General features: G+C 41.9%; 1 protein-coding gene across 4 annotated transcripts in view; it reads right to left on the reverse strand.

The window, feature by feature from the left end:
* ARHGEF10L (Rho guanine nucleotide exchange factor 10 like) overlaps window positions 1–20,866 on the reverse strand; it is a 252,095-nt gene that overhangs the window by 157,173 nt on the left and 74,056 nt on the right. For all 4 annotated transcript variants that reach the window (XM_074218287.1, XM_074218283.1, XM_074218284.1 and 1 more), the window contains exons 2-4: window positions 17,437–17,507; window positions 1,348–1,515; window positions 411–438 (exon numbers count right to left, since the gene is read on the reverse strand). In XM_074218287.1, coding sequence (XP_074074388.1) covers window positions 411–438; window positions 1,348–1,515; window positions 17,437–17,473 — 233 coding nt within the window. In that variant the 5' untranslated portion in view covers window positions 17,474–17,507. The remainder of the gene's footprint in view (window positions 1–410; window positions 439–1,347; window positions 1,516–17,436; window positions 17,508–20,866) is intronic.

Consider the following 20,866-nt stretch of genomic DNA (forward strand, 5'->3'; position numbering starts at 1 on the left):
GAATAATTGATGGTCCTTTTTCTTTCTGAACAGAATAAAAGGCATCAAAATCAAGACCCCAAATTTCCAGCTGGCAGGATCATTAGGAGTCATCTATTCCAATATCCACATTTTACAGACAAGGAAACTGAGGTCCACAGAGGTTAAACAATGTGTCCAAGGTCACACTGCTAGTCATTAAGAAGGCAGGGGAAATGATAGCATTCTTACTAAATACAGTTATTGCTTTGAGAAAGACTTCCTGATCTGAGCATCTTGTTTCTCCCTCAGACAGTGAGATCTCCCAGGTTGCTGATGAAAGTCATTTCTCCATCTCTACTCCCTACACTTTCCTCCTTCCCTATGCCTCAGATTTCTCTTTTAACACCATTTTAGAACACACCAAAGTAAAGGAAAGGGAATTCACTTACTCTGTCTGGGACTGGGCAGCTGCAGGATCTAGGGAAAACAGAAAGGGGAACCAGTTAGGGTGATGACCTCCCTACAGTGTCCCCCTCATCCCTACTCCAACCTAGCCCTGAAGCTCTGTGCTATCCCCAGTTTGGCTGGTCCCAAAGGAACTTGGCACACCCCTGCCCCATTTCCCAACCTCCTCTTGGGGAAGGGGAGACTTGTGAGGACACAGATCTCAGCCAGTGTTTCCAGTTTTCATGGATCTTCCTGGTGCCCGAATTCACCTCCCCCCAACCCCCATCACCAGCTCAAGAGGGCCTTTCTCCCAGGGTTCACAGCCTCCACAGAGAAGGCCAGAAATTGTGTAAGCCATGATTACCACCACTCCCACCTCTTCCAGGGTGCCCCTTCCTTCCCTCAACAGCCCAGCTCGAAACTCCAGATGATGGCAGCCAACCAACACTTCACTGGGGAGGGCGAGCCTGTCAAGGAGCCTGTTGTCCTTCTGCTTTGAGGAAGTTCCTGTCAATCCAGTCCTCAGCTCAATTCCTCAAGTGACAGAGTCCAAATACCAGTGAGATCTTTTGTCTCCCCCAACCCTCCCTCTCTGGGTCTCCCCAGGCAGGGGAATGAACTGCTAAATACAGGATAAGAGGCCTCTTCCTCTGCTTGTTGAGGGGGAGTCGAGCTTCAGCAGAAACCTCCTTATGTGCAACTGTCTCCAGAATGAAGCCAACTCAGCCAAAACATCCATTTAAAAAGTGCCAAAGTAGCCCCAGATGTTCCAGAAATCCAAGGAATGTGGAATCCCCAGAGCCCAGAAGCTGAAGGAATTTTCCCAATTTAGCTTTCCAAGAGTATGAGATGAGCTAAGACCTACCAGAACTAGTGTGAATTAGAGAGAAAAGCCAGTCAGTGGGAGAAAGGGCCCTGGGCTTCCTAGATTCTACTCACCAGTGATGGGAACAGCATCAAAGTGGATGAGTGGGGGTTCTCCGTCCTTCTCTGGGATCGTTTTGGAGGTCTCTTCCTCTTCATCACTGTCATCAAATTCAAAAACCTCTCCAGGGTCCTCTTCAGCCTCAGGAGAAGCCCCTGGGACCTCTTGAGTTGACTGGTCTCCTGAATAAAGTGAAAGAAGGAAAGGGAGAAGTTAGCTGGTCAGATGAGTGTAAAGGCCTGGATCAACAAAGGAGAAGTAGGGTGAGTTCAAGCAGAGAATGAGAAACCCAGCTGGATGGGTTACAGAACACAAGGTAGAAGGATATTTCAGAATTGATCAATGGGTTAGATGAAATCAAACTGAACTCTAAGGAACATCTGGTCTAGTCACATCCCTGACATAGTAGCCTTGCAGGAAGATGAACTACTCTGGGGAATGGGAGAAGAAGAACTGGATAGCCAGGAGATGCCAGGGGAGTATGATCTAGGTGCAAACTACAATGTTGGGGCAGAGCCAAGATGGCGACAAGAAGGGATCAAGTCTTAGGAGTTCTCTAATAAATTCATCAGCTAAGGACTCTAACTAAACTTTTGAGAGACAGAACCTTGAGTTCTCCTACTCAAGGTAACCTGGAAAAGAGCAGAAAGGCTCTGCTCCCCAGGGTCGGAGGGGTGGCCCGCCAGAGGGGTGCCCTGCCAGAGCCAAAGAACTTCAACCTCCCAGAGGCATCCCCAGGGAGCTGGGGGAGTCTCCTGAGCTGCACCCTGAGGAGCACCAGGCACAAAGTGGGGGAACGGCAGGGGACCTCTGCCAAAGTGAGCACATGGAGCCCAGCCCTCAGGGCACACAGCTAGCAGCATGGTCTTTCCCCAGCCCTTATCCAGGAAACAGAAGCAGGTGGAGCCAGTAAGCAGGAGCCCCCAGGGCACGAGCCCATTGAGCTGAGGGAGGGGAGTGAAGAGAGAGAGACTGCAGAGCTCTGTCCTCTGGCCCTGGAACAGGACTCTGGGGCTCTGAAAACATTCAGATCTTGATCCCAGTCTAGGCCCCCCCATAGAATAGCAGGGCCCCCCCACCTCAGCCCCATGGCAGAGGGGGGCGCTTATGGTCATTCACAGACCAGGAGGGAGGACAGAGCCTCACACACTGAGACCCTTGTGGGAGTGCCCCAAAAGCTCAGGAAGCACCCCCAAACCAGGCCCAGGCTGGGAAAATGAGCAAGCAAAGAAACAAAAGGAAGACTATTGAGAAATATTTTGCTCATGAGCCCAAGAAGGGTCAAAATACTCAGTCTGAAGATAAGGAAGCACAAGCTCCTGCATCTAAAGACTCCAAGAAAAACAGAAATTGGGCTCAGGCTATGACAGAGCTCAAAAAAGACTTTGAAAATCAAATGAGGGAGTTGGAAGTAAAACTGGGAAAAGAAAGGAGAGAGATGCAGGAAAAACATGAAAATGAAGTCAGCAGCTTAGTCAAGGAAATCCAAAAAAATGCTGAAGAAAATAGCATGCTAAAAACCAGCTTAGGTCAAATGGAGAAAACAGTTCAAAAAGTTATTGAGGAGAAGAATGCTTTAAAAAGCAAAATTGGCCAGATGGAAAAAGAGACAAGAAAACTCTCTGAGAACAAATCCTTCAGACAAAGAATAGAATTCAGAGAGATTGATGAATTTAAGAGAAATCAGGAATCAATACTTCAAAACAAAAAAAATGAAAAATTAGAAGAAAATGTGAAATATCTCATTGAAAAAACAACTGATATGGAAAACAGACTTAGGAAAGATAATTTAAAAATTATTGGAATACCTGAAAGTCATGATCAGGAAAAGAGCCTTGACAGCATTTTCAAAGAATTACTACAGGAAAATTGCCCTGATATTCTAGAAGCAGAGGGCAAAATAGAAATGGAGAGAATCCACTGATCCCCCAGAGAAAGAGATCCCAAAAAACCAACCCCTAGGAATATTATGGCCAAGTTCCAGAACTCCCAAGTCAAAGAGAAAATATTACAAGCAGCCAGAAGGACACAGTTCAAATATCGTGGAGCTGCAGTCAGGATCACACAGGATTTAGCAGCAGCTACATTGGAAGCTCGTAGGGCTTGGAATACAATATACCGGAAGGCAAAAGAGCTTAGAATGCAGCCAAGAATGAACTACCCAGCAAGGCTGAATGTCCTCTTCCAGGGAAAAAGATGGACTTTCAATGAACCAGGGGAATTTCAAATGTTCCTTTTGGAATGGCCAGAGCTGAACAGAAGGTTTGATCTTCAGATGCAGGACTCAGGTGAAGCATGGAGATTGAAGGAGAGGGGGGGAAATATGAGGGACTTAATGAGGATGAACTGCATGTATTCCTGCATAGAAAAATGACACTGATAATACTCATATGAACCTTCTCAGTTAATAGAGCAGGTAGAAAGAGCATTTATAGTTGAAGCACAGGAGAAAGCTGAATTCGAAGATAAAATATGGTGTAAAAACGGAGTCAATAGAAAAAAGGGAAATGGAATGGGAGAAAGAAAAAGGAGAGGGGGAATAGTCCAAGATATTTCACATAAGATTTTTTTTTATTACAATGAGCTATTGCAATGATATGGAAGTGGGGAGGCAAGGGGGAATGAGGGAACCTTTGCTCTCATCAGAGATGGCTAGAGAGGAAACAGCATATATACTCAATGGGGTATAGACATCTGGAGTAAGAAGGAGCGGGGAGCAGGGGGAAGGGGTGGGGATGTGAATAAAGGAGGAGAGGATGGACCATGGGGGGAGAGTGGCCAGATATAGCACATTTTCTTTCTTACTTCTTGCAAGGGGCTGGGATTGGAAGGCCTGCCCAGGACCACAGGACCAGGTGGATTCTGAGCCTAAGGGGTGGTATGGGGGCTCAGGGCTTCTTGGCCCCAGGACCAGGGATCTGTCTGCTGAGTCACTCAGCGACCCTACAGAAGAGTCAGAGTGAAAGGAGAGAGAAAATAGAGTACATGGTAGCGGAGAAATAAGAAAGGAGGGACGTGTATCAGCAATGGCAATGGTGGAAAAATATGGAAATAACTTTTGTGATGGACTTATCATAAAGAATGAGATCCACCCATGACAGAGTTGTTGGTGTTGGAACAAAGACTCAAGCACATTTTTTGTTATTATTATTTGGGGGAGGGTGCAGGGCAAGTGGGGCTGGATGGCCTGCCTGGGGCCACATAGCAGGTGATCTTTGGGTGTCTGGGGCTGGATTTGGACCCAGGCCAATGCTCTGTCCACCACCCAGCCACCCCTACTATTATTACTATTTTATTTTATTTTGGGTCTTTTTTTTCTTTCTTTTTTTGGTTTTTGCAGGGCAGTGGGGATCGGGTGGCTTGCATGTCACACGGCTGGGTGATTGTTGGGTTTACGAGGCTGGATATGGACTCGGGTGCTTGTGGTTCCAGGGCTGGTGCTTCGTCCATTGCGCCACCTGGCCATACCTACAATTATTACTATTATTTTTTAAATTTTAATTTTTTTCTCTCCCCTTTACTTTTTTCGCCCAAGCAAGTCTATCTATATTCATGGGGGAGGAGGGGTATTTTGTTTACTTGTAAACAAGAATATTTTATTAATGTAATAAAACATTTGTACAAAATGAGAATAAAAAATAAATTAAAAAAAAAACTACACTGTCTATCACTGAAGACTCTTCCTAGGCTGCCTACCACTATCACCACTACTTCCACTACCCTTTTAGCCTTTTATCTTATTACTTCTGCTTCAGCTAGATGGCTCTTCTGCATCCTGGAAGGACACCTTCTCATCCATCTCCATGCCTTACCTAACCTTATTTTTTGTTTTGTTTTTGCAAGGCAATGGGGTAAAGTGACTTGCCCAAGGTCACACAACCAAGTAATTATTGTGTTTGAGGCCAGATTTGAACTCAGGTTCTTCTGACTCCAGGGTCAGTGCTCTATCCATTGAGCCACCTAGTTGCCCCTTACCTAACCTTATTCCTAATAACTGGAACCCCTTCATTCTCCCTTACTGCTTCCTGAATTCCTCCTCAACCTTTAAAGATCAAACCACCTCCTCCAGGAGGGCCTTCCCTAATTTCCCCAACCACCTCCCCGGGGGGTTCATTTTATACCTCTCTTCTACTCTAATTATATATTGGTGAGATCATGAAATAAATCTGTATTTTTGTATTATCCTATCTCCATTCTAGACAGGAAGTTATTTGAGGATGAAAACAACTTCTAATCTAAACTTTAAGCTTTCCCCCAGAATGCCATTTCCTTCAATATTTCAAGGATCCTTTTTTTTTAATCAACTTTTTTCAACAGATACTTCATAGTACCAGACCTGAAGCTGGAAAGGAGCTTAGAGGTCATCTAGTCCAAGCCCATAGCTTTTCTAGTAGGGAACCTGTGAGCAAGAAAGGGTAGGCAGTTCCCCCAGGTCATAGTTATTAAGTGATTGATTGAGATAGGACTTATTCAAACCCACATTGTCTGACTCCATAGTCCCAAAGTACTTTCTTATACAGCATGGGCTCTCCATGTCATCTTGATAATCTTCCCTCTTTGGGATGGGGGAGGTGATTTAATTGATTTATGCATCTCCCAGTGAGGAAGCTTCCTCTACCAATGCTTAACCTGAAGTCCTTCTGTACCCTTGATCTTAGAGAGTTGCTTTGGACACTAAGAAATTTAAGTCACTTAAGTGACTTGTCCAGTTCCTAAAGCCAATCTGTATCAGGAGTGAAACTCAAACCCTAGTCTCCCTTACTCCAAGACCTGTAGTCTGTCCACCATGCTATGATGTCTTTATTACTTAGCATAAATTGTGGACCACCTCCAAAAAAAGTCATCTTTTTCATAAGGCTTTTTGAACTTAGGAAGGCTAGGTCTCAAAGGATGGCCATTTAACCCATTCATGGATGGTATAGTAAATAGTTTTGAACACAGAACTATAGATACCTGGTTTCCAATCTCACTGTGGAGTCATGTATAAGCCTCTTAAATTCGCTGAGCCTCAACTGCATTAGATGTAAAACTGGGTTCAAAATGCCTCCCTCAGAGGGTTAGTGTGAGGCTCAAATGATAAAATCAATGCAAAGAAGCTAGGAAACCTAAAGAGATATATATGTCACTGTCACCATCACCAATGCCATAAGGATGATAAAGCCCTCTGCATATAGAAGGAGGTTGAGACTATATGCTGCTGATATAACTCACAGAAGCCCCAGGTCTTTTTCCAAGAAGTCCTAAATGAATAAATATTGTAGGAACCTCAGTGTGGGGCCAATGGCATGTGCCAAGGACAGGCAGAATGATATATAGTCTAAAATTTATGTCACATAAATCTGATTCTACAATTCAGCCCTCCAAGTTAGATTGGTAAACAGGATTGGGAATGATGAGGACATGTCTTCATGGTTCAGTGGTTCAGCTATAAAGTCAAAAGATCCCATTTCAAATCCCTTCTCCGGTGATTACAGTTGGTGTGTCCTTTGGAGTATTCCATTTAGCAGGTCTCAGTTTCATTATCTATAAAATAAGGTGTCCAGTTTCTTCCAGGTCTAGAGCTCATCACAGAATATTTTTGAAACTTTCATGTTACTTTCAAAACAACTTCTACCTTATAAAAAAAGCCAGAAGGTGATAAGTTTTTTCAATTTCATTTAGAAACCCAGGGTTTAGAGCTGAGAGGCATCTCTGTATTCATCTAATCCAGCCTCTTCATTTGACAGATGAAGAAATTGAGGCCCAGGGATGGGAAGTGAACCAGAATTCTAAGACATTAGCTGGGACCTTGAGCCAGCACTATGATAGCTCAGACTGTGATGGTTGAGAGTGTGTGTGTGTGTGTGTGTGTGTGTGTGTGTGTGTGTGTGTGCGCACGCACAAAAATGTATATATATGGTAAACCTTTGTCCATAAACACAGCTGACAGAAAACTGTTCAGAGTTTCAGTGAGCCAGCTCAAAGAATCCAACTAACATTGCTAAGCCCCCATTGCCACCCCCAACCCACCCTAACTGGCTCAGAGTCAGAAAGGGAAAGCCTAGAGTGGGTGTACCTGTTTTCTTGCTTCTCTCTATCTACCTTTCAGACCCTCTAAGTCCTTTTTTCTCTTCCTCTTCTCTCTATAACATCCTTCATCCTCAGATGTTGCCTTAAAGACTTACCTTACTGAGTTCAAACCTGGCTACTGATTGGGCAACCCTGAGTAAGTCACTTTACCTGTTTGCCTCAGTTTCTTCATCTGTAAAATGAGTTGAAGAAGGAAATGGCAAACCACTATAGTATATTTTGCCAATCCCCCTACCTCTGGCAAACCCATACACAAATTATCCAATGCAAAGGGAACTGGACATAGTATCCAAAATGTCAGTCATGGCCCTGGTGGATCTTCTGATCCATGGGAAAGGAAAAGTTTGAGCTTTGCCCAAGAAAACAGGGCAATCATATAACACAATGGATTAATCTGTGCATATCATATGAGGAAGTGAGTTAGTTATGATCAGATAAGGCTGAATCAACAAAGAATGTTTAGAACATGCCCTGCCTCCCCCACCCCCATCTAAGTTCCAAATTGACAATCCAACTCAATCTTCAAGATCAGAATAAAATGCTGCAACTACAGATAGGAGGTAGAGGACGCAAGATGTGGAAATAGGGCTGAAGGGTTGTCCCTTTGTCATCCTCTGCTCGAAGAAACAGGATGGAAACACACACACATACAACACAACATACACACCACAAAACATAACACATATACAACACACACAACACATACCAAACATACATCACACAAACCACACACACACACACACACATACACACACACACACACACACACCACATACACATTTCTAGGACCTGTTAAGTCACAAGGCTGCAATCAATCAACTAGGCGCCAGATAGACAAAAATGAAACAAAGACTCATCTGGTTCAAAGCCCTACCCTGACCCCAACATTTTACAGAAGAATAAACTGAGGTAAGGTACTGTTAAGTGACTTGCCCATGACTAATGAATGACCTCCCCATCCAGTACTCTTTCCCCACAAACTGAAAAACCTTTTGGCACTTTAGACACTGAGTGGCAAAGGTTTTTGGCTAGTCTTTTGGACTTTCATTATCTCATTCCTGAAATTTGGTTCAACAAACTTGTATTAAGCACCTACTATGTGCATTGCACTGAGTCAGCCACTTAACTCTTGGTCCTGTACAAGGCAATGGGTTCAAAGCATAAAAACTCAACCACTTCCATTGGGCAGAATTGGAGGTAGACAGGATTTTACATGTTCTTTGGGGACATAAATGCTCCAGAGCCCCCAGGCTAAAGTAGCTCATCATCATTTTCCCTGTCTACCAGCAGTAAGATGACTTTGGAGAATTAGGATCAGGATTTCTTCTCTGAAAGGGGCAGGGAAGCCCAGTCCTTAGAATAGAATTTTGAACCATCTGGGATAGGAACATCTATTATGTAGGAATTGAGTCATCTAGCCAATTCACTCATTTGCAAGAAATCACCCCTTTTGAATGTAAACAGTCTGGCTGCTGAAAGGGGAGCATCAGAAGTTAGAAAACAGACCAAACTAATGTGTGAAGAGACAAAATCTCAGATAAAATGTTGAAGTATAACACAAGTCAACACACCTTTATTAGACATTTATTATATGCCAAGCAGACACTGTCTTGAGCTCTAGAGATATAAAGAAAAGAAAAGGCCATCCCTACCCTCAAAGAGCTTACAATTTAATGGGAGAGAGATAACATGCAAACAACTTGGATCCATTGGGAAAGATTGCAGAGGGCAGTCACTAGAAGAAATAAGGGAGATCAGGAAAGGCATCTTTTAGGGGTGGGGGGGGGGGAATTCCAGATGACTCCTGAAAGAAATCAAAGAAACCAGAAGATGGACATGAGGAAGAAAGCATCCCAGGCATAGGAGACAGCTAGCAAAAATGTATTGAGTTAAGAAATAATGTCTTTCCAAAGCTTATTATCTTCAATTTTTAAAAGTTATCTTATGTATTATGTCTGGTTTTTTTTTCTTTCTAATGTATTCTTTTTTCCATTTGGATTTGATTCTTCTCCCACAAAATGATCAATATGGATCTATGTTTGGCATGGTTATAAATGTAGGGTCGATAGTAGATTGCTTTCAAAACCTTGCAGAAAAAAAGAAAGGAATAATGTCTTATTTAAGGAACAAAATAAAGTCAATATCAGTAGATTTTGTGGAGGAGAGTCATGTATCAGAAGCCTGGAAAGTTAGGAGGGAGGCTAGGTGGTGAAGGACTTTAAAACCCAAAATTAGAAAACCTTTCCCTCAGATTAAGGTGCTGAGAGGACTATTTGAAGGCAGAGAAATGAACGAGGGGCACAGAACATTGCAGTCCATCAATTCTTTGGCATATGACCATATTTTAGAGTTTTGAAATCTATACCTGAGAAACTATTCATCAAGGAACTGTCAAGGAACCATGGGAAGATAGGTTCATACTTGACAGAGAGATGGATTTTCTTAAGTTTTGGCTCATAAGGTAAAGATGAATCACTGACCACTGGAGGCTTTGATTTGAAGCACTGGAAAGATATAAGAAACTAAAGAAAACGATTTGAGAAGAAATTACAGGAAGGTGTAAAAAAAAGTCAGTCAAGTGCAGACATAGCCATGAGTAGAGGATAGGGAAAAAAGATTTAGAAGCTTCTATCTCAAATAATTGATTCTTCAGTTGCTTTGATGGGAACCTGCAGTCTGGAAGAGAGAAATAGCTTTTCTGATTGGTTGGAAAAGAGTTGGGTCACATGTGAGAGCTCTTCATTTGCTTGGCTGACAAAGGAGGGCTGAAATCTTACTACTACTGTGCTATTTGAATGTTAATGCTTTTGGACACCATCTAAGGCTCAAAGGAGGGGAAATCTCTCCAGGATACCTGTTTTGATGAGAAAGAACAGGATGAAGTAGAAGCTTTCCTTCTATTTGGCTATGAGATAGAGAGGCCTTGCTTTGCTAGAAGCTAAAGAGAGAAACCTCTTCAACACTCAGTGAAGAGTTAGTTGGATTTGTCTCTATTGCCCAGAAAGCTAACCTGGGGGGTTTGATAGTTCTCTGCCTAAATGGAACTGCTTGTCACTGAACAATATTCATTTTATTTTTTTATGAAAGAATATAACACTCTTTCAAGTTTTGGATTAAGGGTTCAATGAGCTTCTTCATTAAACCTTCCTCCAGATCATCTCTAATCATAGGTATCCCCCAGGTCTCTTTCTGAGTCCTCTTCTCAGCTCTATATTTCTTCACTTGGTGACCTCATTTATTCCCATGGATTTAATTACCATCTCTGCTGTTGATTCTCAAATCTACTATTCCTATCCTAGTCTCTTAGTCGATCTCCAATTTTGCATCTTCAACTGCCTTTTAGACATTTCAAACTGGATGGCCAGCAGACACCTTAAACCCAACAAGTCCAAAACAGACATTACCTTTCCCCTAAATCCTAACCCCCTCCCCACCTTCCCTATTTCTTTAGATGGCAACAGTATTGTTCCAGTCCCCCAGATTCACAACATAGGAGTCAACCTGGACTCTTCACTTTCCTTCACCCCCTTCCCAAGCAACTACCAACTTTATCTTTGCTTACACCTACACACTACAATTTTATACCTCTCCATTAAACACTCTTCTCTCACCTCACACTGTCCCCACATAGGTGAAGGCCCTCATCACCTCACACCTGAACTATTGCTATAGTTCCTATTGGGTCTGCTGGCTTCAAGTCTCTCCCTTTCCAATCCATCTTCCATTCAGTCACTAAAGTGATTTTCCTACAGTTTAGATCCATTTGCTACCAGGCCCAACTCAATAAACTCTATTGCCTCCAGAATCAAATCCAAAATCTTCTATTTAGTATTATCTAAAGCCTTTCATAATTTAGCCCCCCCACCTTTCCAGTCTTTTTACATCTTAGTCCTTTTTTAGCTCCTTTTTTATTTAATTTATTTTTTAATGACTCTAAACATTTTTCTGCAATTCCATGCAAAGACAGTTTTCAACATTCATCCTTTTGCAAGATTATGAGTTCCACATTTTTCTACCACCCTCCCTTCCTACCCCTTTCCACATGGCAGTAAACAATCTGACATAGGTTGCATAAGTACAACTGGATTTAACATATTTCCAAATTACACCCTAGGCCTGACACATACTCTTTGATCCAGTGACACTGATCTCCTGGATGATCCAAGAACAAGACTTTCTAACTCACCCCCAGGCATTTGGTTTTCCCTAATCCCTGGAATGTTCTTTCTCTCTCCTCTGCTCTGACTACTGACCTTTCTGGCTTCCTTTGAGTTCAAACAAAAATCTCACCTTTTACTAGAAATATTTTTCTACAATGCCTCTTTATTCTAGTACCTTCCCTCTATTATTTTCTACACAACCTATCTAAAGCTTTTCTGTACAAATTTGTTTGCATATTGCCTCCCCCATTAGAGTGTAAGCCCCTTAGATCAAGAGAACATTGTATACATTGTACACATTAACAACATTGTGACCAACTCACAATGGATGCAGCTCCTCTCAGCAGTTCAGAGATCAAGGACACTTTTTTAAAAATTTCTGGTTTTCCTTCCTATCCCATGGCTTTCTTTCTTCTTGCTTAGTCCTAATTCCTCATTCACAAAATGACTAATATGTAAACATGATAAACATAATTGTACTATGCTCATTAGACTGTTCTCCATTGGAGTGGGAGGGAAGGGGTGGAAGAAAATTGTGTAACTTATAAATATGCAAGTAGATGAATGTTGAAAAGCTTTCTTGGCATGTAATTGGAAAAAATTAAATTAAATTTTAATTAAAAAAGGAAAGATGGAGAGCTCCTTGAGGTCAGGGACTGTCTTTTGTCTCTCTTTGTATCCCCAGTGTCTAGGACAGTGCCTGTCCCATAGTTTGCTTGCTTCTGTCTTTCTCTGCTCCAATTTAGTTTTCAACAAGTGCCAATGTAATCTCCCTCACCATTAAGCCCCTCCTTCAAAAGCCTTCAGTTGTTCCCCACTGCCTAAGGAATATGATGCCAAGTTGTTATCCTGTCATTTATGATTCTGTACAATTTGGCTCCCATCAGCAATGGCAAAGTGGGTTGCAACCTGCCCTTAAGAGTCAGGAAGACCTGAATTCAATCCCATCTTTAATACCAACTTTGTCGCCCTGAGCGAATGAGCAAGTCTTTGCCTTATACCTCAGTTTCCTCTTCTATAAAATGGGTAGATGGGAACAAGTTAGGGTCCCTTCCATCTGTTGATCTTTGATCCTATGATCCTTATTGCACTCTGCTCTTTTCCTTATAAGGGTGGGGGACCTTTTTTCTGCCAAGGGCCATCTGGATATCAATAACATCATTCATGGGCCATACAAAATTATCAGCTTAAAAAATAGCCAGTTATACTTGATCAAAGATTTAATTAATTAAATTATTTATTATTTAAGTATTAATTTATTTAATTAACTTAATTAATTCACCCCCCAAAAATCTAGATTTATTGAATCTTGAGTACCACCTGCAGTTGCTTTGGCAATGCCAGATCAAATGATTTCATGAACCTTATTCAACCAGCCATCTGAGTGTTTCCCATTCCTGCTTTACAACTACTTTCCCTTTACAATGTTCCCCTGACAATGTCACATAAGTGCTTTGAAGACAAAATTTATTTCATTTGGGGGTTTTTATATCCCCATACTTAGTTCTACTTCCACCATATAGTTAGTGCTTAATAAGAACAAAGGAGACCCAAGGAGGTACCAGGGTGGCATAGTCAGTGATAAATAACATGGAAACCAGGATGACCTTGATTCAAATTCTACCTCAGATGCAGCCTAGCTGTGTGACCCTGGACAAGTTACTTAACTCCTCTGCCTCTGTTTCTTCCATCTGCACAATGGAGCTAATGATAACACCTATTTTGTAGGCCTGTTTTGAGCAACAAACAAGATAATATAAAGTATTTTGCAGACCTAAAAATGCTATAAATGAGTTGTTATTATTTTTGCTTTCCCAAGGTTATACAGTTAATAAGCCTCCAAAGCAGGACTTGAAGCCAGGTTCTCTGACACCAGAGCCACCCACTATTCTTGCCATAGTCCCACAGTACTGAATTAATAAACTTTTGGAACCAGGTTTTTCCTGGCATACCTTTCCCTCTTGGGCCAATGATCTCTTGTGAAGGTTCAGGCCTCACAGACTCCTATGCTGATGTGAACATGAAGCAGTTAGATGGCACCCTGGATAGAGCAGTGGACCTGACTGGAGTCAGGAAGACCTGAGTTCAAATCCATTCTCAGATACTTGCTAATTGTATAACTTTGGGCAAGTTATTTAACCTCTGTGTGCCTCATCTATAAAATGGGCATTCTAAAAGTACTTTCTTCCCAGGAATATTGTAAAAATAAAATGATATGACATATGAAAAGTACTTTGCAAACCTTAAAGTACCATGTAAATGCTAGCTATCATTATTAATAATAAAATTGCTTGAGAATATAAACATCTATCTTTTTTCTTTCTGTACTCACCCCCCAACCCCAATCCCAAGTCTAACCAAAGCTTGGTTGCTTGTGGTTCTTCCTCCTGAGGACCAAATTGGCATCACTATGTTAGAGTCTGGCAAAAGTTATTAAGTAGATGTTTGATTATTTTCTTTGACAGTCTTAGATAGTCAGAACTCTGGCATTTCTCTCACTAGTTAATGACTAACCCCTTCAGCATTACAGATAAGGATTGATCCCATGACCTCATTTGGTGTACAAATTCACTGGATGAGGGAATTCCCTCTACTCAATACATCTTTGCTGCAATTTATGATCTCAGAAGCCATCAAAAGTACTGAGAGATTAAACAATCAGTCCAGGGTCACTTAACCATTAGGTGTCAGAGGTGGAACTTCAATCAGTTCTCCAAAATAAATGAAGAGGTTAAGTTATTGGCCTAGGAGCACCTGGAATCAGGGGGGCCTGAGTTCAAATGGGACCTCAAATGGGGCCTCAAAACCATATCAGTTCTGTGACCCCGAGCAAGGATTTAACCTTATTTATCTCAGATTCCTCATCTCTAAAACGAGCTGGAGAAGAAAATGGCAAACCACTCCAGTATCTTTGCCAAGAAAACCCCAAATAGGGTCATGAAGAACAGACATAACTGAAATGACTGAACATATTTTGGGTCATTGATTCATAAACCAAACACACACACACACACAGAAAAGACCAATAGAATAAGGATAATTCTCAGTTTTCAGATGAAAAATTGAGACCCAGTGAGGGAGAGTCTTAATCTGCTGAGTTTTCCTGCGTATCAATTACTCTAAGATCTTTCAATGCTTCTTTTTTTTTAACTGATGTAATCTCTTTCCAACCCCCCTGGAAAGCAGACAAAAGGAAGGGATTGTTTGCTATGGCAGTCTCCACAAACCTCCATGTTGGGCAGCCTTCACCTTGATCACCCCATCTCTGCTCTCTCCCACCTCCATTTCAGACTTTCATTCCCTGGCTCCCCCTTAGCTTTTCAGTTTTATTTTACATTATTCTCTTAGTGAAGCTGGGCTTCCAGCTTCTCCCTTGGTCATCTCCCATCCCTGTGTGCTTATACAAATGTTTTATCAGGTATAGAATTCCAGTAGGATTTAAAACACCTTCAGGTCAGGAACCATTTCACCTTTATCTCTGTATCTTCAATGCCTCTCTCAATGCTTGTCACACAGTGAGTTTATAATAAATGCTTTTTGAATTAGATTGGAATTTAATCCATTCCCTCTTTAGCTCCATCTGGTAGAATCCTGGCTCATGACTCTGACTCCTACTTGGGGCCATTTCTGGACTGTTTCTTCCCCCCACCCCCAGTCAATACCATTCTCCAATTCCTGAATTCAATGAGAATTAACATCAGGAGACCATAGACCTGGATCTGAGAAGACCTTCAGAGAGCAACTGGCTGAACCACCAGATTTGTAGTTCAATGACTTGCCCCAGATGACTGATAGCAAACATGAGGGTCAAATGTGAACACAAATCCCCTGACTGCAGAGTCATAGTCTTTCCCCTCCTTCACTCTATCCTACTTTGTAGATCCCCTATATTCCTGTACTCATGACCCAGTTCTATTCCCCAATAGAATGCAAGCTCCCTGAGGGCAGGAGCTGCTCTGTTCTCATTTTTATATCCCCAGTGCCATTAAGTAGTCAATAAATATGTGCTGAATGAAATTAAGCTAATTATACTGTCACTAGAAGAATTTTCCTCAAGCACAACTCTGATAGAATAACCTCAACCTACCAACTGAGCAAAGCCGTAAAAATTTCAACCTGAAATTCAAGATCCTCTTTGAATGGGCCCCAACTTACCCATCCAGATTTATTTGCCATGACTCTTTGTCACATAGGCTACACTCCTCCCCCAGAAGACTAGCTACCATTTCCCTATGTTTGGCTCGCTCTGTACCTCGTTGGAGGCCAACCAGGAATGTCTCTAGTTTATTTTCCTAAAAGGGAAGGCCCAAGCCAAGTATTATGAGATCCATGAAGCCTTCCCTGAATTTTCCCAGGTCAGAGGTGCTTCTGAATTCCCAAGAACTGGTACCTCTTTTATCAGTTACCACAATCTACTTTTCAGGAGTTATCTCCTTATTTACCTGTGAGCTCTTTGAAAATGGTGATCAAATCCTGACTCAGTTTCCTCTTTTGCTAAAGGAAGGAGTTGACTAGATGAACCTTATACCCTTCCAGCTCTGGCATTCTATGGAGCTCCTTTTCAGTTCTAAGGTTCCTTTCTAGCTCTGACATTCTTTGTTCTAAGGACTCTGACATTCTAGGTCCCAAGTTCCCTGCTAGCTCTAACATTTTGATACTGTGGCACACTTGAAAGAGTGGCCAACTTGAAATTGTTCTTGGTTGAAACCATGATCTATATGAGCTGTCAAACTCCAAGGCTAGCTCCTGTATCTCCCTCTCTCAGGTTCTATAGCTCAAAAAATGGGGTATTAATGTCCAGACTGCCTGTATCCTGGGATCGTTGGGAGAAAATAATTCATAAACCCTAGAGTACTACAGTAGTTAGGCATAGCAACAGTGATGGTGACAGCCTAGGTATCACTTTATTTTTCCTAGCATTTCTTAGGATAGGTACTAAATAGTTACTTAATTAGGCCTGCTCTAGGGAAACTAAGGCAAAGTAAAAGAGTCACTGAGTATGAAATGTGAGACAATTTTCACTAAGTTCACACAAATCCATGGCAGAGATAGGATTAAAACTCAGGACCCTCTAATTCCTTGCATGCAAAGGTCCTCAGATCCAATGCGAAACTGAGACACAGTAAAGAAGTCAATGAATATGAAATGTGAGTAAACTTTTGTTATGTTCATAAAAGTTAGGGCAACTAGGCTGCACAGTGAATAGAGCACCAGGCCTGGAGTCAGGAGGAGCTGAGTTCAGATCTGGTCTCAGACACTTAATAATTACCTAGTTGTGTGGCCTTGGGCAAATCACTTAACCCCATGGCCTTGCCCCCAAAAAAAATGAAAAAAAATTTTTTTTAAGTTCATAAAAGTCCATGGTAGAGACTGGATTAAAACTCAGGAACCTTTAACTCCTTGCATGCAAAGACCCTCAGACTCAGTGGGAAACTGAGGCATAGTAAAGGAGTCACTAGGGTCAGCTAGGTGGCGCAGTGGATAAAGCACCGGCCCTGGAGTCAGGAGTACCTGGGTTCAAATCCAGTCTCAAACACTTAATAATTACCTAGCTGTGTGGCCTTGGGCAAACCACTTAACCCCATTTGCCTTGCAAAAAAAAAAAAAACCTAAAAAAGAAACCCAAAGGAGTCACAGAGTATGAAATGTGAGACAGCTTTCACTAAGTTCCCACAAGTCCATGGCAGAGATGGAATAAAAACTCAAGAGTCTCCCACAAAGCCCCTCAGACCCAGTGGCATATACTCTTATCCATCTGACTTTTCAACCCTGTGCCCCAGAGTATGTTAGTTTATTATGAACCAAACAGTTCCCCCTCCTAATTTAAATGAGAAAGTCAGGGGGAAAAAAATTAAATTCTGATGGTCACAGTACCTACTGCAGGCTGAGGAGTCGGGTCTGAAGAAGCCATCTGTCTGTGACTATGCTCAGCTTACCACCTTCTCCTGTTGGAAGAAAGAGTGGAAATCTGATTAGCGGGGAAGAGGAAAGGAGGTCATAGAGAAGACTGGAAAGGCTTCATCACCATCCAGGGCTGGATGATCAGATCCCTACACTTCCCTCCCCAGGAGACTTGGGTTCTTCTCTATCCACCATCTATTTCCCTTCACTTCTGACAACTACACCACTGATTGCAGGAGGAGTATCCAGGCCAAGAAAAGCTGGATCAACTCCCTTTGCAAATCATTAACCCAAAGGTAAACCACAGGTGGATGCCATAGAGTTGGCTACCACCCCACCCTCTTCTAGCCCTCGTAGAAGACCAGGCAACTTTCAAATAACATCAACCCTCAAAGACTCCTGCCTGTTTCAACCTGAAGAGGAGATTCCGTTTAACAGACATCAGCAGTAAGTGAAGCCCAGTCCTGGGATGAAGAGGCAACATATAAGCAGGGCTGGTCAACTACCTTCTGGGAATTGGCAGGATATTTCCTCTTCCTAGCCAAACATTAACCATCCTTTATCCCTCTATCTGGCCCAACATCCCATATGCTAACTGGATTGGAGGCCTCACCCTCTTTGGCCCTTCCCGTCCCCATTTGAGTAGGCAAATAGGATGGTTTATTGGAAAAAGGGTTGGTTTGGGCATCAGGAATTCTCATGCTCAAATCTGAGCTCTGACACTTCCTTAAAGGAAAGAAAACCTGAGTTCAAATCCTTTCTGGTTTCTGATTGTAAGAAAAATTCCCTAACTTCTATGTGCCTCAGTTTCCACATCTATGACATGAGGAGGATATGCCTATAGGACTTATTTCACAGATTTGTTGTGAACTCAGATGAAATCATCATACGAGTGCTCTGAAAACCTTATATTGTCACCTGTTTTCAGCTATTACAAATTGTTTTATCTGACTAATTTTATTCAATTGTGTCAAGGAGAGAAAATTTTCTCTACCAATACAAGTCTATTTTACAACTTTAAGACTGTCTAGGCACTGTTTGGGGCAAAGATGGGAAGGGTTCTGGACAAAGACTCCATTTTGTAGAGGAAGAAAAGGAGACAGAGAAGTTATGTGACTAACTCAAGGTCACACAGCTAATGTTTGAGACAAAATTCAAAATTAGATCCTCGCAGATCCAAGTCAAGTACCTCTATCCCTTCCACATTGCAATTTTCCCCATCACAGTTTCAATATTTCCACTGGTTGGCATATGAAATTAAAAGGAAAATTGGGGGGAGTTTTGCAGAAGCCACAAACAACACAGAGTCTAGGACCAAATACTTAACCCAAATTTTACAATAAAGTCCTGTAAACACCCCATAAAGGAAAAAGAAAAAGAAAAAAATTCAGATTTCTTTTCTAGTACAAAGGAAGGTCAAAAAATTTTACATGGATTTTACATGCCACACCCCTAACCTCAGCAGTGTGGGAGAGTTAACTATACCAATTGCCTGCTTCAATGTGATTCTTTAAAGGAGAAAAATGGGAGTTATAATGGGTTGTTACCTTACTTGAAGAAAATGAAGTCTGAGAAAAGAGGAAGGAGGGAGCAGAGAAGGAAAGAAGAAAAAATGGGAGAAAGTGTGGCATAAATAGGAGCCCTTTTTTTCATTACTGGTCATATTCAAGACAATGACACCAATCATTGGACAAAAGGGCCCCAGATGGCAAATGCTCCTCACTTTGGGTGCTGGGCTGAGGCCATCACAGAGACTTTCCCTAAAGTACTCTATCATCACAGGAGCTCAGGAGATAACAAGCCCTCAGCAGAGTCTGCTAATGGGACCAGATGGCCTCCCCTCTAGGGTTAATCAATCAACACACCACATAGATCCATTTTCTGAAAATTAATGGACCCCACACTAATCCATTAAGTGCCACCACCAGCCCCAAGACACAGCCCAGGATTTGTGTTTCTTCACTACCCTTCATTTGCCAATTCAATCTCAGGATCCCCCAGCTCCCAGATAACCTGAGTCTCAGCTTTTAGGGAAGGTTTGCATATAAAGAGTAATATCACGAAAGTATTTGAATACCAGAATTGGAGCTCCAAATTGATTGCATGACCGTACAAAATTGATTGTCCTTCTCAAGCCTCAGTTTCCTCTGCTGTAAAATGAGAGCGGTACCCCATAGCCACTAACTTCCTCAGTCTTTTTAGTTCTACATTATCCAGCCTCATCTATCTCCTTCTTTCCCTTCACATTTGTAAATATGGTCCTTGAGGTCTTTATCTTCTGTACTACAGTAACAACCTACTCATCAGTCCTCCTCTCTCCCCTTACCTCAGCCATTCTCCACACAGATGGAAAGATGATATTCCAAAAGCACAGATCTGGTCCCTTCCCTGCTCAAGAGGCTTCAGGGGCTCTCTATTCTTCCTAGGATAAATCCAAGATCTATGCTTACCATCTGAATTCCTTCACATTGGGCTCCAACCTACATTGTATAAGCCTATCTCACTTTACTTTCCTCTACATACTCTGTGTTTATACCAAAGTGGTCTACTGGCTGACTCCCCATATCTAACATGTTCACACTATCTTCCATGTGGAATGAGGTCCCTTCTCCTCCTAGGTAGACCCAGGAGGTAGACCCAGAACTGAGCCTCAATAGGTCATGCTCTTGGGTCTACCTCCTTCATCATAGTTGTCCATGTTCTCACTGCTAAATTACATTTGATTTATATTGCCTATATTTTGTATTTTTTGTATCTGTGTATATGTTGCTTCCAGAAGATTCCCCCCGGACAGGTATCCTCTAGTCCCTCTCCCCCTCCCCAAGTGACTTTGATTTATGAATAAATTTTATATTTATTTGTGTACATATTTAACCAGAAATACACTGTAAGCCCCTTGAGGGCAAAGCCTGCTTTGTTTTTTTGTCTTTGTACCACCACTGCCTGAATGAATGAATGATAATTTTTTTTTTAGGTTTTTGCAAGGCAAATAGAGTTAAGTGGCTTGCCCAAGGCCACACAGCTAGGTAATTATTAAGTGTCTGAGACCGGATTTGAACCCAGGTACTCCTGACTCCAAGGCCTGTGCTTTATCCATTATGAATGATAAATTTTTACCCCTCCTTTTAAGTACAACTAAAATGCAGCCTCCTTTAGGAAGTCTTCTCTATCTCAAACTTTCAAGGATACTTCATTTACCTTCTTCTAATATACTTAGTTTCTATTATTCTGAATTACAGTTGTATGTATTTCTGCCTAATTTGCTTAGCAGCCTGTGAGCCCCAGGGAGAGAGGAGTATCTTATCTCAATGTTGTCATCTCCCTCAAGCACACCCATAGACTTTCTTCCATGAGGTCTCTAGCAAAATAAATGTTTATTAAATTAAATGAAATTTCAATAAAT

The sequence above is a fragment of the Macrotis lagotis genome, chromosome 1, assembly GCF_037893015.1.
Source record: "Macrotis lagotis isolate mMagLag1 chromosome 1, bilby.v1.9.chrom.fasta, whole genome shotgun sequence".
In the NCBI taxonomy this organism is placed as follows: domain Eukaryota; kingdom Metazoa; phylum Chordata; class Mammalia; order Peramelemorphia; family Peramelidae; genus Macrotis; species Macrotis lagotis.